At 37.3% G+C, this 15,670-nt stretch overlaps 1 protein-coding gene across 1 annotated transcript in view; it reads right to left on the bottom strand.

Annotated features, from left to right (window-relative positions):
• Positions 1–8,884: 8,884 nt before the first annotated feature.
• Positions 8,885–15,670, bottom strand: part of LOC150088542 (uncharacterized) — a 37,306-nt gene continuing 30,520 nt past the window's right edge. Inside the window, exons 22-25 of the mRNA XM_090370224.1 lie at positions 14,459–14,668; positions 13,610–13,860; positions 12,009–12,315; positions 8,885–9,040 (exon numbers count right to left, since the gene is read on the bottom strand). Coding sequence (XP_090226350.1) covers positions 9,000–9,040; positions 12,009–12,315; positions 13,610–13,860; positions 14,459–14,668 — 809 coding nt within the window. The 3' untranslated portion in view covers positions 8,885–8,999. The remainder of the gene's footprint in view (positions 9,041–12,008; positions 12,316–13,609; positions 13,861–14,458; positions 14,669–15,670) is intronic.

The following is a 15,670-nucleotide window of genomic DNA, read 5'->3' on the forward strand; positions in this document are numbered from 1 at the left end:
TGGGTAGCACTAGAAAGTAAAGCGAAAGATAAGTTCTCTGAGGTAGATATACTAACATGAGTTTATGTTAAAAAGGGATTAGTGTATAATGCAAGGGAAACGAAGGAATGAGTAATAGATGAAATTGATGTAGAGATAGTTGTGTTAGAAGGGAAGTAAAAGGGTTTAAAGAAAGACGAGAACACCTCAATCGCTGCTGAGACTGAATCGGTAGAGTACCTTATCCCATTGCGCTGCTGTGCAGTCCTTGTGTTCGATGCACCACTAAACGGTGTCTCCGACGGCCGGTGTTAAAGGGACACAGCACACTATCCGTCAGGCAAACAGGCGACCTTTATGGAGTCGCCCGGCCACAGTAAACCGTGATATCTTGCGTCCTGTGCAGCTGGGTTGCAATGGATCCCGCTGTCTGGTGTCGGTCCCTCTTGGCCTCTAGGAGTATATAGCTGTCATCATTGGGCGTTATTTTTCGTGGACGACCACCACTGGTTCTTCGAACAGCTGTACTCTTTCTGAAGGCTGATCACGCACGTGAGACGATGCAGAACTCTGCAGCCACACTCCTCGCATTCGACCCCGGGTAAAGTGATCCAGCGTTGTTTACTGGCCATTTCGTTGTCTGTAGCACTATATGGAACCAATACAGCCTGTAACAATCGTGCTCACCATTAGGTAATTTGCACATAACTGCTGCTTTTATCTGTTTATGTGAGCCATCTCAACAGATTCAAATTTTTTGCATGTGCACCTGCTTTCTACTGAACGGCTACAGTTATGCAAATCGCCACAGGCTGTTTCGTTTGATTTTGTGGTTGTAACCTTTAGAAAGTGTTGGTCCTTAAGTTTTGCACACCAGTGTATGTGTTAGAAGGGAAGTTTAGGATTCTGACTATGCTTTAAATGATAATTAAATTATATGAGCAAATCTGAATAGTGTCTTCATTGAAGATATGTACAATTATTTTATCTGAATGATTAGTAACAAAGAGGGAAATTAGGATACTGAAGATTTGTCTACAAGTATATTGAGAACAGAGTTGAATGATGAATGTAGCATTTTGATTATGAAAGCATATATGAAACAGGATTGTATCCAGGAGTAAAGAAAATATGTATAGTAAATGTATAAGTGTTAGGAGTTAATTAGATAAGAATGAATCGTGTTTTTTATATTATTGTAAAATCAGATTAACAAGTGAAGAGAAATAGAATAAGAATCTATGCAAGGTATCTCCGAGTCAACTTTGTATATCATGATCATAGTTATTATTTCATCAGTTTATTCCCATAAGGAAATCACTCCGGGACGGCAAAGTGCCAGGAGGGTGCAAATTACATATCAGGGTACGTGATGCTACGTGCAGTGGGTTACATATACTGAACACGTAGTCTCGTCCCGAAATATTATATACATTTTATATAGTATTTACAAATTAAATGATTCTGTACATACATTATACAACTCATATTTACAATTCAGTAATTCCATATATATTTACACAGCTGTTAGGGAAGGTATTTTGCCAGTCAATAGCTTACCAAATTATTGTTATTCTTAAAGTGGAAAGAATAATTTTTACTCAATTCTTTGGAAGTTGTCACTTTGCAGCCGATTCATATTTCGGTAAGTCTGTAAGATCTCTTTTCGGTATGTTGCATCCTCAGTTTTTCGGCATCTATGTGCAGAGAGTTAAATGTTTTTGCTGCATTTGATGGGAAGAATCTTTGCAGAGTACTAAGATTGTTCAGGACTGGACGCAGTGGATGATTTACTCCTCCGCAACGTCTATCAGTGGCACCTGGTTTGACTAGAATATTATCCAGGACTGGAGCATCCACTCTGCCTGTGAGCATTTGTGCGAGAGTATGTATGCTCCTGTTAATTGTCCGCTGCATCCAAGGTGTGATGTTAAGGTTTGAGTAGAGAATGGCCCTTGAGATAGTAAAAGGGTGGCAAGCAACTCTGTTAAGCCATCGCAAGAACAGTACTCGATCCCAAAGACGGACTTACGTGAATCGGGAGCTGAGGACCAGATTTGAGAGGCGTACATTGCAATTGGCAGAACACACATTAAAATGTACTTGGTCGCTAGCTGAGGATCCCTAATTTCTACCAGTTCTTGTCTAGGCCCATAAAGCAGCGAATATTTTTGTATTCATATGGGCGAAGTGTTGAGCAAAGGTGAGTGTCATCCCACTTAAGACCCAGGTCAAGGTGAGCTTGCACTTTTTTCACACTAGGCCCGTTCACAGAGATCGAGATGTTTTTATTCTGTTTGAGTTATGGTCATTTGGGCAGACTTCTGTGCATTATTTCAGAGCCCCATGCAATCAAAATGACTCTCAAATTCTTATTCGCCATCTGACAAATACCTTCTGTTGATTCGTGGTCTTTGGAAGTGAAGAATTTTACATCGTCAGTATGTTATAAAATTGCAATACTGTGCAAGAAACGGCTCTAGGGCGGCCGCAAAGAGGGTAGCCGAAAGGACCCCCTCCCGTGGCACTCCTCGCGAGATAGTAGAGCAAGAATGTAGCTTTATGTATGTAATAAATTTCATGTTTTATTTCCACTTTGAGTCGTGTTATTCTAAATAATACACGCCTTGCTTGCCTAGTTAAAAATTTGCTCTCCCCTGATTTGGCGAGAGAATCCTGGACGTTAGGGGAACAAAGGAAATTGCCCTCATGATCCGGAGAATCTTCCGTGAAATAGTGTATAGCAGTCAGGTGCCTAAAGTGGGCCTTGGAAAGTGAGGGTGCCTAAAAAAAATCTAAGATTACCAATAAAAAGAAATAAATTCTATCCCCCCCACCACAATCAACTCAGTCGGGCGTGTTCATATAAGCTATTTCTTCTAAGCGTACTGCTCCATTTCGCGTGAAGTTATACAACCTGGTAACATCTGCATGAAGGAACTAGCCCTACAGGACCTCACTGTTAGGCCAATATATCATTGGTGTATAGAATGTCCTCGGGTGGAAACAATTCCCGATTGATTCACTTTCCGGTGAGAATTCACCTATGAAATAGGTGAAGAGCTATGACTATGAAATAAATTTCGTATTTTAAAATGTTAAATGACTTCATAAAGATTTCTAAAACCAGTTGTTAGATATAAAGTACACAAGAATTTCGATAACAAAGATATCGAATAATCTTAAACGATTGTTCGCTCTGGGTTGGTGTGTAATAGCTCTGATTTTTATTCGCTTGCGATTTAAGTTTTTTCACCGATTCGAGATCATTCGCATATGTACCTACAAATGCATTTGCTATATTTGTGTCCGCAAAACTTAAACCTCTTGATAGATAACGGAAAACGAGACAGTCACAGGATTTTTGCCTACATAGAAATGAGCTACCTTCAATGTAATAAAAACAGTATATGAAAATTTCTTTCGGGGATTACACAACTTCGCTTTTATACCCGCCTTGAAAAGTTCCGTTTTAAGCAAAAATACTTAATTTTAGTAGAATTAGCTCACTGTCCAGCAATATCACCTGTTGCTTAAGCCAGTGCATAGTTACTGCCGTAGTAACATAGTACAAGGTGAAGAGTAAGAGCTTCCCTAAACGCTTAATAGCAGTCTTTAAGGAGTACCAGTAGGGGAGTTGAGTTTAACGGCTTTGCATATAGCAAATTTCATTTACTACCATAAAATGGAGAGAGTTTCCCTCTTCCATAAAGAGGGAGTCTAATTAGTTTGTTCACAGAGGCCTCTACCAAATGCAAGAAACCCACCGCATCTTCCAAGTCTATCAGAATATTGTATCATTTCCTACAACGTTGATAGATTATATTAATCAAAGATAAATGCAGCTAGCTAGAATTGCTTATTTTCTAAAGCAAGTTCAAAAGACAATCACTGAGATCTTAGTATAACTGTATTCGTGTTTCGAGTGGGAGGAAGACAAGGCTGCATAACATGATTTGTATCAAACTCCTGTCAGTTGCAAGAAAAGGAACTTATCAGTGAATTAATGTTATGTGCCTTTAAAGTTATTTACTGCGACTTAAGAATCTTGAAGATTACTAGGTTTCATTTATAGAAAACCAATCTTCACCTAAATGCTCATAAGCATTTACATACTACAGTTTTCATACCAACATGTCTTGTTTTTGAAAGATTTCCAGCTATCTACCGAAGAGAAACATTTAGCTGGTCTCGTTCACTAAACATCCATTGGTAGTCCAGCTTGCTACTGTGCCTTCCATTCATGCGAACATTAAATAGTTCATTGCATTACACCTAATAGCTCATTAAAATTGCTTGAATAGTAATACACCTAGCCTGCTGTCCTTTGAAACTAAGTTGTGTGCTGATCTGTGTAATAATTTACAATTAAGTGTTCGGAAATTCACTGGAGAACTTCCATTTCGAATAACGATCGATAGACGCTCGACTTGAGCGAGTCAATTCAGTGACTTACAATAGTAAGCGATATCGGAATGTTTATTGACCTTAAGACGAGTGTTTCACTGCTAGATCTTACTTTAAGAGCTAGATTTATTTCGGAAAGGAATACTGAAATACAAATTTCAGTTTCTCCACTCCCTGGACTTACATTTTGAATGAAAGATGTAAAGATTGAGTCTGCTTACATTTAGCATATCAGCAGTAGCTGATATTATATCTGGTAGAAGTGTTACTTTAACTCAATTTGCAAGTTTATAAGAGTAACGTAGAATATTTAACTTGCTTGATTAATCTGAAGAGCTGTACTAATTTCTCAACAGGCAAGTTGAAAACAGCTGTGGTGACAATTGCTGTCATTTTAGCAATATTCTTAATTAATGCTAACCATAATTAGAACCAGTTTAGCTGTATGGAAAAGTTAGGAAAGAAAGATACTTTTAGACTCACTGGGAGAAATCCTGATTAACTATAGCTTCCAGTATAAACAGGCGTACTCCAAGGAGTGTTCTGTCCCCGTTCCTTTTGTGGCATCCCCCAATCCCTTCATGTCACTGCATAAGAGTTTTTGCACGCAGACTGCCCAGATGTTAATCTCCTCACCAGAGAGCTAAAACGCTCTTAACACGCCAGATTAATTAGCTTTGAATTAAATTCCACCAAGTCGAGATATTTTCAAACACAGAAAAAGTCCTAGATGGCCTTTCTGTCAGCGACAGGTTTAGGAGTCACCTGGTACAAGCTTTCTCGTGGAACTTTGCAAATAAAGATGTTTGCAGCCCGCTGGAGAGCAAAGAAAGCTTACTGGTGTTTACCATCATTGCCTTATTAACCTATATCCCGAGATGCTTCCCTGGTTGTACTCTGCACATCTTTGTTCCTCTGCATCGTCCAATCGACTCAAGAGCTTCATTAGCATAGAATACATCCTAATGTGGCCAAACAGGACACTGGAATCTTTCAATCTCAAGAAGTATCCCACCTTTAAGAAATTAATCTTAATCAGACCAATATCATCCTGACAAAACTGCTTACATTCAGAATAGACCAAGCCTTCCGAAATTTCTTCCTCGCAGCCAAAGGGTCGCATACCGAACAGGGGCGATGCTGCTGCGCTCCAGCTATAACCAGCTCAGAAGCCTACAGGGGATGTTCCTACCAATGAGGGTAATCTTATTAACCAACTGGGTATAGATAGTAATTGCAAACAAGACCTACAGAACTGCCCTTTTTCAAACTTAGCAGCTGATGTCTCTGAGCAGCTTCATCAATAGTCATTTATTTTACTGTTGTAAATACAGTGTGCTTAATTTATTGTTCAACTCTGCTGTGAAATTTTTTATTCAGATTTTTACTTATTTAATCCTTTTCTAGCATATACTGCCGTATAGGGATAAAGTTGTATAATTTAAATATAGTAAATAAGTTTGCAGATGAAATTAATGGGATTGGGGACTCCGATTCTTCCAGTTTAATTCAACAAAATGCATAAATTCCTGAAGAACAGTATTCGATAGGAATATTGTAATTAACTTGCAGGGCGAGAAAGTAAAAAGGAACCAAACAGTTAATATTCGGGAACAATTTTGCATCGCAAAGCTTAAGATTGAAGGAATAAATTTTCCCCATAGGGATTACAGAGAATCTAAGGATTAGGTGACACTACAAGTAAATATTGCTTCTTTACCAAAAAAGGCCTTTGCCTCCGAAATTATGGTTAACAGAATTTTAAAATTGAACTGTAGTTATCCGGTACAGTAATGATTTTACCGAACTTTGATAGGAGCTTCCCGTGTTGTATGGGTTTCATTAATGGTTTATGTGTATAGTATTTGAAGTTTTACTTCAAAGGGAGGTGGCAACAGTTTATTCCTAACTTGTAGGTGCCGATAAATGAAATATGGGCAGGTTGTTAATTTCCTACAGGATGAGATACCAACTGGAAGGAATTACCGAATTAAGTCCCCCCGAAATGAACTTTACAAGAGATTAATTACATCTGAATTCAATTAGAAGGAAAATTAGTCATCCATATTTTGGAAAATGTCATTTCCAACAGTGCAGGAAAAATTTACCACCCATCCCGTTGCACAAATGTCTACTTGCCCATGGGGAACGCTTTTTCAATGTGACTGAGCTTCCACTCAACTTTGCCTTAATTTCTCAGTTAATTTATTAAAAGTACCAGATTATGCACGGAAACGAGCATCTACAGTAAAAACCCATTCCATCCATCGCTTTAATAATTTGTCTAATCTAACTTATTCAAACTACCCGTTTCACTTCTTTAATGCTGCCGAATGGCGTTTGCGACTTCGTTTTGATATTGTTCTCTGTCTAGCGCTGCGTGTAGAATTTGTGCTGTTGTCATGTGAAGCCAGGTGTTGATGTTATCTAGCCATGCCATTTTCGGCCTGCCTGGGCGTTTCTTGCCTTCGATCTTTCCCTCCAGGAGGAGTGGTAGTAGGCGATATTTTTGTTGGTTCCTAGCGATGTGACCTAGGTATTTGCATTTCCTGCTGATGATGGTTTTGAGCAGGTCCCGTTCCGTGTGCATGTCCTGCAGGACCTGTGCATTGGTTATCTTGGCTGTCCACGGAATTTTCAGCATTCTTCGGTAGAGCCACATTTCGAAGGCCTGGAGCTTTTTTGTAGTGGCTGATGTTAGAGTCCAGGTTTCTACACCGTAGAGTATTGGCCAGATGTAGCATTTCAATGTGCGTAATTTGAGCATGATGTTCAAGCTTCTGTCGGTGAGGAGAGTTCTCCATTTGGTGAATGCCTGCCTGGCATGTTCAATTCTGCTTTTGATTTCGGCCTCATGGTTCAGCTGGTCATCAATGAGTACTCCGAGATACTTGAAGCGGTGTATTTGCTCTAATTTTTCGTTGTTTAGTTTGATCGTGATTTTGCTTGCAGTCCTGCTGACCTTCATCACCTTTGTTTTCTTTTTGTTGATTCGTAGCCCCCATGCTTGGCTTTCTATGTCCACTTCGTTCAAGATGGTCTGTAAATCTTGTTCTGAATCCGCTATTAGTGCTGTGTCATCGGCATATCTTAAGTTATTGATGTAGTGTCCGTTAACTTTTATGCCGATGTTCTTGTCAGCCAGTGTTTGGTCGAAGATCATTTCCGAATAGATGTTAAAAAGAATGGGAGATAATGGACAGCCTTGCCGGACGCCTTTTTTTTTATTGGAATTGGGTCTGTCAGGTCGTTGTCATAGCGAAGCCGGGTTGTTTGATTCCAGTAGAGAGTTGTAATAAAGTTGATATCATTGTTTTCAAGCCCAAGTTTTCTCAGTCGGTCAATTAGGCGGTCGTGGTCTACTGAACGAAGGCTTTCTCGTAGTCAATAAAACATATATACACGTCTTTTTGATATTCATAGCACCTTTGTAGCAATATTTTGCTACAAAGGTGCTATGAACCGTTTCACAACAGGCGGAAATACACACCAAATGGGATTGAGTGAAAGCAAGTTTTCGCACATCTATTCTGCAGCCATTATTCAATATATCCCAGTGTGTGATCTGAGAAAGACGTCTGTCATCATTTAGTTTACTTAATCCATTAAAGCCTTAAACGCTTCAAATCATGTCTCCTTGCAGGGGTCTAGTTTCCCAAATATAACTTTCAGAAGTGAAGCTTTCTTGGTAAGAGAACCTTGTGCCTGCGAGTAGATCTTTTCCTTTGCACCCATTCCAACAGATCTCCATCCTTAAAGGATGAGATGGAGGACTGCCCGACCCGTATGCAGTTCTCAAAATGCGGTCTCACCATTGCTTTATAAAATAGCATGGTCACTTCGTTGCTGACTAAGTTCTTTTATATTGATGAAAAACCCTCTTGAGTTGTCCTAGTAGCCTGTTTGAAGTATGCCTTCAATATCGTTAAATATTGAAAGTAAAGCAATCTAAAAGCTACTAAATTTTTGTAGTTAAATGGGCCTGTAGTACCGGATTCCATGGCGTTAAATAACTACTGTACGACCCAGAAAGTTTAATAAACGACATCTTTCGGGGTTAAATGGACCTCGAAATTTTTAACGAAGAGTTGTGCTGCAGTGGTTAAACATTCGCCTACTAGGTTGCTGCACAGACGTGTGGATTTGCTACCAGCGTTTATTCAGTTCTAAGATAGGGTGTAGCCTTGTGCCCTTGTAGCGATTCATAGTTCTTAAATTGCACGAGATGTTAAGTGACTAGCCAGAAGCGGTGGCGAAAGTGTCGGGATTGGTCAGTCACTTCGTAATCGCGCCTGGGATTAAGGTTCAAACAGTACAATACTTGTTTACTAAATTTTCTTTATGCTTTGGAGATCATTAATTTAATAGTACTGTTCTGAGAATCTCAGTAAAAGAATCTTTAAGAGAAGCACACGAGTTCCCGACCAGTCGTAAAAATGCCATTGGGACGGTTTAATCTCATTGCTTGTGGAATAGTGTTTTTAAAAAATTTCTCAAATAAAAATAATATGGTTGGGTTTATTAATAAATAAAAACGTTACAACAACTTAAATCAACAAACATTTCGTTATTAGCCAATATACAACAAATTAAACTTAATAGGATTCCTTGAGTCATAGGCAAGGACTAAGCTGTCTTGGATGTAGTCGAGAACCTGAAAAAAAGAAACGCATTAATCAATAACTTAAATTTGAAATATCTTAATTAAATTAGATCGATAGCATACAAGGTTGAATTTGGCTGCTTATTTAACATCCATTACCAAATTATGGAAATTACGCTACAATTGTTGCCAAGTTGTACTGGAAACTGACCAGTAAGTTAGTAGCAAGTGATGATACATCAAGTTTGATTGTTTCAAATTCAAAAAGTGCCACAGAGCATTAGATTATCATCGAATATGGTCAAGATCTGTTTTAGTATATAGAATTAAATTTGGTGAAATAACCTTAGAAGCATTCCATTTAAAAAGCTACCACAAAAAACCTTTGTGCTATAATCTTCAATCTTACGAAGAATCTTCGTAAGATTGAAGAATCTTACGAAGAATCTTCGTAAGATTGAAGAATCTTACGAAGAATCTTCGTAAGATTGAAGAATCTTACGAAGAATCTTCGTAAGATTGAAGAATCTTACGAAGAATCTTCGTAAGATTGAAGAATCTTACGAAGAATCTTCGTAAGATTGAAGAATCTTCGTAAGATTGAAGAATCTTCGTAAGATTGAAGAATCTTCGTAAGATTGAAGAATCTTCGTAAGATTGAAGAATCTTCGTAAGATTGAAGAATCTTCGTAAGATTGAAGAATCTTCGTAAGATTGAAGAATCTTCGTAAGATTGAAGAATCTTCGTAAGATTGAAGAATCTTCGTAAGATTGAAGAATCTTCGTAAGATTGAAGAATCTTACGAAGAATCTTCGTAAGATTGAAGAATCTTACGAAGAATCTTCGTAAGATTGAAGAATCTTACGAAGAATCTTCGTAAGATTGAAGAATCTTACGAAGAATCTTCGTAAGATTGAAGAATCTTACGAAGAATCTTCGTAAGATTGAAGAATCTTACGAAGAATCTTCGTAAGATTGAAGAATCTTACGAAGAATCTTCGTAAGATTGAAGAATCTTACGAAGAATCTTCGTAAGATTGAAGAATCTTACGAAGAATCTTCGTAAGATTGAAGAATCTTACGAAGAATCTTCGTAAGATTGAAGAATCTTACGAAGAATCTTCGTAAGATTGAAGAATCTTACGAAGAATCTTCGTAAGATTGAAGAATCTTACGAAGAATCTTCGTAAGATTGAAGAATCTTACGAAGAATCTTCGTAAGATTGAAGAATCTTACGAAGAATCTTCGTAAGATTGAAGAATCTTACGAAGAATCTTCGTAAGATTGAAGAATCTTACGAAGAATCTTCGTAAGATTGAAGAATCTTACGAAGAATCTTCGTAAGATTGAAGAATCTTACGAAGAATCTTCGTAAGATTGAAGAATCTTACGAAGAATCTTCGTAAGATTGAAGAATCTTACGAAGAATCTTCGTAAGATTGAAGAATCTTACGAAGAATCTTCGTAAGATTGAAGAATCTTACGAAGAATCTTCGTAAGATTGAAGAATCTTACGAAGAATCTTCGTAAGATTGAAGAATCTTACGAAGAATCTTCGTAAGATTGAAGAATCTTACGAAGAATCTTCGTAAGATTGAAGAATCTTACGAAGAATCTTCGTAAGATTGAAGAATCTTACGAAGAATCTTCGTAAGATTGAAGAATCTTACGAAGAATCTTCGTAAGATTGAAGAATCTTACGAAGAATCTTCGTAAGATTGAAGAATCTTACGAAGAATCTTCGTAAGATTGAAGAATCTTACGAAGATCTTCGTAAGATTGAAGAATCTTACGAAGATCTTCGTAAGATTGAAGAATCTTACGAAGATCTTCGTAAGATTGAAGAATCTTACGAAGATCTTCGTAAGATTGAAGAATCTTACGTAGATCTTCGTAAGATTGAAGAATCTTACGAAGATCTTCGTAAGATTGAAGAATCTTACGAAGATCTTCGTAAGATTGAAGAATCTTACGTAGATCTTCGTAAGATTGAAGAATCTTACGAAGATCTTCGTAAGATTGAAGAATCTTACGTAGATCTTCGTAAGATTGAAGAATCTTACGAAGAATCTTCGTAAGATTGAAGAATCTTACGAAGAATCTTCGTAAGATTGAAGAATCTTACGAAGAATCTTCGTAAGATTGAAGAATCTTACGAAGAATCTTCGTAAGATTGAAGAATCTTACGAAGAATCTTCGTAAGATTGAAGAATCTTACGAAGAATCTTCGTAAGATTGAAGAATCTTACGAAGAATCTTCGTAAGATTGAAGAATCTTACGAAGAATCTTCGTAAGATTGAAGAATCTTACGAAGATCTTCGTAAGATTGAAGAATCTTACGAAGATCTTCGTAAGATTGAAGAATCTTACGAAGATCTTCGTAAGATTGAAGAATCTTACGAAGATCTTCGTAAGATTGAAGAATCTTACGTAGATCTTCGTAAGATTGAAGAATCTTACGAAGATCTTCGTAAGATTGAAGAATCTTACGTAGATCTTCGTAAGATTGAAGAATCTTACGTGGGATTCAAGTGGGATAATTCAAGAAAATTTGGTTCTAAACTGAATTCAGCTCAGATTCTTAACACTAGCTACTGGCCGATTTTGGCAAGTTATTAGATTAAACGTAGAGAAACATTTTAGAAAAACGAAATATTTCTATACCTATTTCGAGCAAGAGTGCTAACTATGCTCATTAAAACAGAATGAGTTAAATGTCAGATATAAGAGACTCAGCTTCCCTTATGTTCTGAGGAGGGTACCTCAGAATTTAAGCCTGGAAATGTAAAATTTTAATGCCGGTTTAAAAAGAATTTTAAACACCATCGCAATTAGTGTTCATGCAATATGAATTACAGGCAGGAAACTTTCACTACTAGGAAAAGTCTTCATGAAGATTTGCTCTTCGTGATTTTCTCGAAATTCATGAACTTTTACTAATCGAATGACCAGTTATTCAGACACTAATAGACTGAACATTTACTAAAGACTTCCGAAGTAGAAGAGCTTCACTCACCTTTCGGAATTCCTCTGAAGACTATTGACTCCTTTGCTTCCGATCCTTGTGCAACCATAAGAAAGAGCTCATCGTTTATCTTTAATGGCATGCTCTTTACTGCATCCTTGACGTATAGGGCAAGACTCGTTCTAAATCCACTTGCTCCCTCAAAACGGAATATCTGCACAACTGAACTGTTGGTAGCGACAAGGTAGAAGTCGGGAAGATTTCCGAAGCTGAAGGTGGCCAAGTGTTTGCCATTGTCGAATGGAAGTTTTTGTATGAGCTTGAAGGGAATGTCTGGCGAGCCAGTCTCTTGATAGACCTGCAAGTTCAGAATAACTTTTATAAAAAGAGGCTACATTAGCTGAATAGAAATTTGTGTTTAACAGTTAAACTCCGATAATGTTTAACTAAAGATGTACTCTTAAGAGGCCAACTTAAAACTGGATAAACCGCCATAATCGATAGAGCTAAATTAGGGTCAAACACTCGTAGGGACTATTGCTTTCCCAACTTTAATGTCGAATTTCTTCAAGCATACAATCTCGGCGAGTCAGCTACTAAAGAAGTTACGTTAAAGTTCCTGATGAAACCAGGAAAATGGAAAAGTTTAGCATATTAACGATTTATGTCAAAGGATTCCAAAATAAGCTGTAATATTTGACCAAATGGTGGCCAAATTTGGAATTTTCCGCAGAAAGTTGAACATACTAATTGTATCGGAAAGAAGTCTACAATAACAGTTTGCATGTTAAATTTAACTAACATTTTTTAATCCAGACTACTTATCGATGCGAGTCTGGTACATTGAAAAAATATGAATGAGGATCATTTGTCCAGATTTCTTGCCTCTGGTCTTTCGAGATCGCCTGTAAGGATTAGTGCTGATTTATTAGCCCAGAGATAATCAATACCAACTTTTGCACAATGTTGAAGCAAGTGAATTTCACATAAACAATTGAAGGAAATTACTTTCTCATGATGTACAAGAATTAAACATTTCTTAAGAAAATCTTTATACTTCAAGAAGATATCGAAATCTCATGTACGATTAGAACTGGAAAGTTTTATGGTATAATAAACCAAGTTAAAATTTAGTTTCGAAAGCGCTAAGAGAAAGATTCATAATCCAGAAGCTGAAATATGGGTCAGTGGCAATAAGTCAACTGAATATTAACAGACCAATTACTTTTCACGAGTTATTTTCAAAAATTGAATTTCTGATGGATGTTACTTACTGCAGAAACTCAAGTTATCATTAAAAGGACGTTGGAAAAACTCCATAATTCAGGAGTAAGCCCTCGGCATGAAGTAAGCTGATGTTTCTTTAGTCGACTTCAATGTAGAAAAAAGTTATTCCATATGAACAGGTGGCAGAAAAAACCAAAAACTTACATTTTGGAAACGCCGGTTATGGAAGGGTAAAGATTAGCCTTCCATAAATAGGTTTGACTGCAGAGCTCGAAGAATCGAGCTCTGCAGTCAAGCTACGAACCTAACTATTAGCAATTTCCCTTTATGATTAAAATCAGGTTTAATTTCGTTTATCCGTATTAAAGAACTGTACAAGAGGAGCGAAGTCATTTAGATCATTTTTCCCAAGCTGTAATGCTCACCCGAATGGTATTTGGTTCCAGGACTTCGTGAACGAGCATTGCATCAGCGAAAGCCAGGTAATGGCGCTCTCTGTATTGGAAGTGAATAACGTCGTTGCTGGCAGGGGCATTTATCTTCTGCACGGATTCAAAGTATTCTCTCTGCTCCCATCGGAATAAGACTGATGATCCTTGGCCATAAGGTGGCGGGAACTTGCACGAGACTGCGATATATACGTCATCTGCTTGAAAGACATCGATTGCTGTCGATTCTGGAAGAAAAGTTAAACTAGCTTCTTTTATTCTGCAAAGTTATGACTATACAAATGCACAGCTGAGCCTATTCACAGGTTAGTACTTTAATCTTCCTAGTTTAATCTTATGGGGTATCAGTTAAATATTATCCAAATTTTAAAATTTAGGGACATTTATAAATATTAGTTAAGACACCTAACCAGTGGAACAAGTTAATAAAAAACTTAACTTGGTTCATTTAGGATCTAGTGATCCATGTACTGCCATTTAAATGTCAAATTCGCTTACTCTGATCCCAGAAAAATTTCTGGGACTTCACCTACCATTCTTAATTATTTCTAGGCATAAGTATTATTTAATCCCTTTAACTTCCTAAACTGCTAATGGTTGCTGTATTGTTAGGAGTAAGGAATTTCGGGACTGCAGACCGTACTATCTTTATGCATTAGGGTAAAGAAATTTCACTTAAATCTTTCTGTAAGATTTAAAATACTATTAAAAACATAACGGCCATAGGATTTAATAAAAAGTGACCGAAAATAAAGTGCTGAAGGAAGAAGTTTGGCATTAAGTTGTTTGGTCAGACGGTACGAGGGATTTCAGATTCTTGCTTACCTTTCGCTACGATGAAGCTGTCAACATGCATTACACTTGACTGACGAGCGGGTCGTTCATCCATCGGCGATATGGAATACACGTAGATACTAGTATCATGAAGGACAGCCAAAATAGCTGTTACACCATCGTTCAGCACCACCACAGCAATGTCTCTTGCTTCGCTGGTTACCGTAGCGAGCAGGCTTCCGTTGCACATCACGTAGACATCTGTAATGAAATTTTGGGCATTACAGTATGCCTAAAAGCTTCGCTTATGAAAGTAGATTTAGTAAAAAATGCAAGCTCTTTATGAGTGCTCCAAAAACTTGAGCGGATTTAAGTTTCACTTAATGTAATGCGGCTCCATCAGACTGACAATGAGGCATTAAAAGTGCAATGTGCTTTAGGTATGAGATGCACAATGGCAAAAGAATAAACTTGATTTCAGCTAGAAATATTTCGTTATTACTTTCATTCAAGTGTGCTTACATAAACTTCACGCAAAGCTTAAAGCTTTCACATTTTAGTTGTGTATCAACCGCTTCTCTCAGTTAAGATATACCCATAAAAGAGGAATGCTATTAATAGAATCACTTAAGAGTGATTAGTACTTGTGCTACGAACAAGTTGGTTCAAGTCCAGGTTTAAGATTTAGAAAATTAGTCTCCCCTGCATAGCTAACTGGAATGTCTAGTTCTTAGCATTTACGTTAGTATAAATTGGCGACTACATTATGCTTTCAAGAGGGATACACTTGGTACAGTAACTAGCTTCATTACTCTTGTCTCAGTTCAATAAATGAACTGATACCGGAGTTGGTTGGTTTAGATTTTATTGGCGCATTAGCAACTAAGGCTATAATGCGCCAAGACCAGGTCATAAAAAATTAAGCTTTCAGTGACCTAATTAGTTAGGTCACCATGTCAAAATATATAAAAGATAAAAATCAATAAATGTAAATTATATACGACCAAAAACGTTTATTGATTTTAAAAAGCTAAAAAACAGAAACATGGTCATTGTCAGATAAAATTGACAATACCGGAGTAATTCTGGTTTTAGCTATGCGAAATCTTTCATTATCCGGCAGAATGAGTATATTGCTGGTATGTCAACAGTCGCGATACTGACCATAAATAATAAAACAAGACAACGCGGACATAGCACTCACTTCTGTCCATTTTACAGAACGCTCATAATATAGATTAGTACACAATTTAATTGACGTTT

This window comes from Mastigoproctus giganteus, chromosome 3 (genome assembly GCF_048544385.1).
Source record: "Mastigoproctus giganteus isolate SK-2022 chromosome 3, ASM4854438v1, whole genome shotgun sequence".
Lineage (NCBI taxonomy): Eukaryota > Metazoa > Arthropoda > Arachnida > Uropygi > Thelyphonidae > Mastigoproctus > Mastigoproctus giganteus.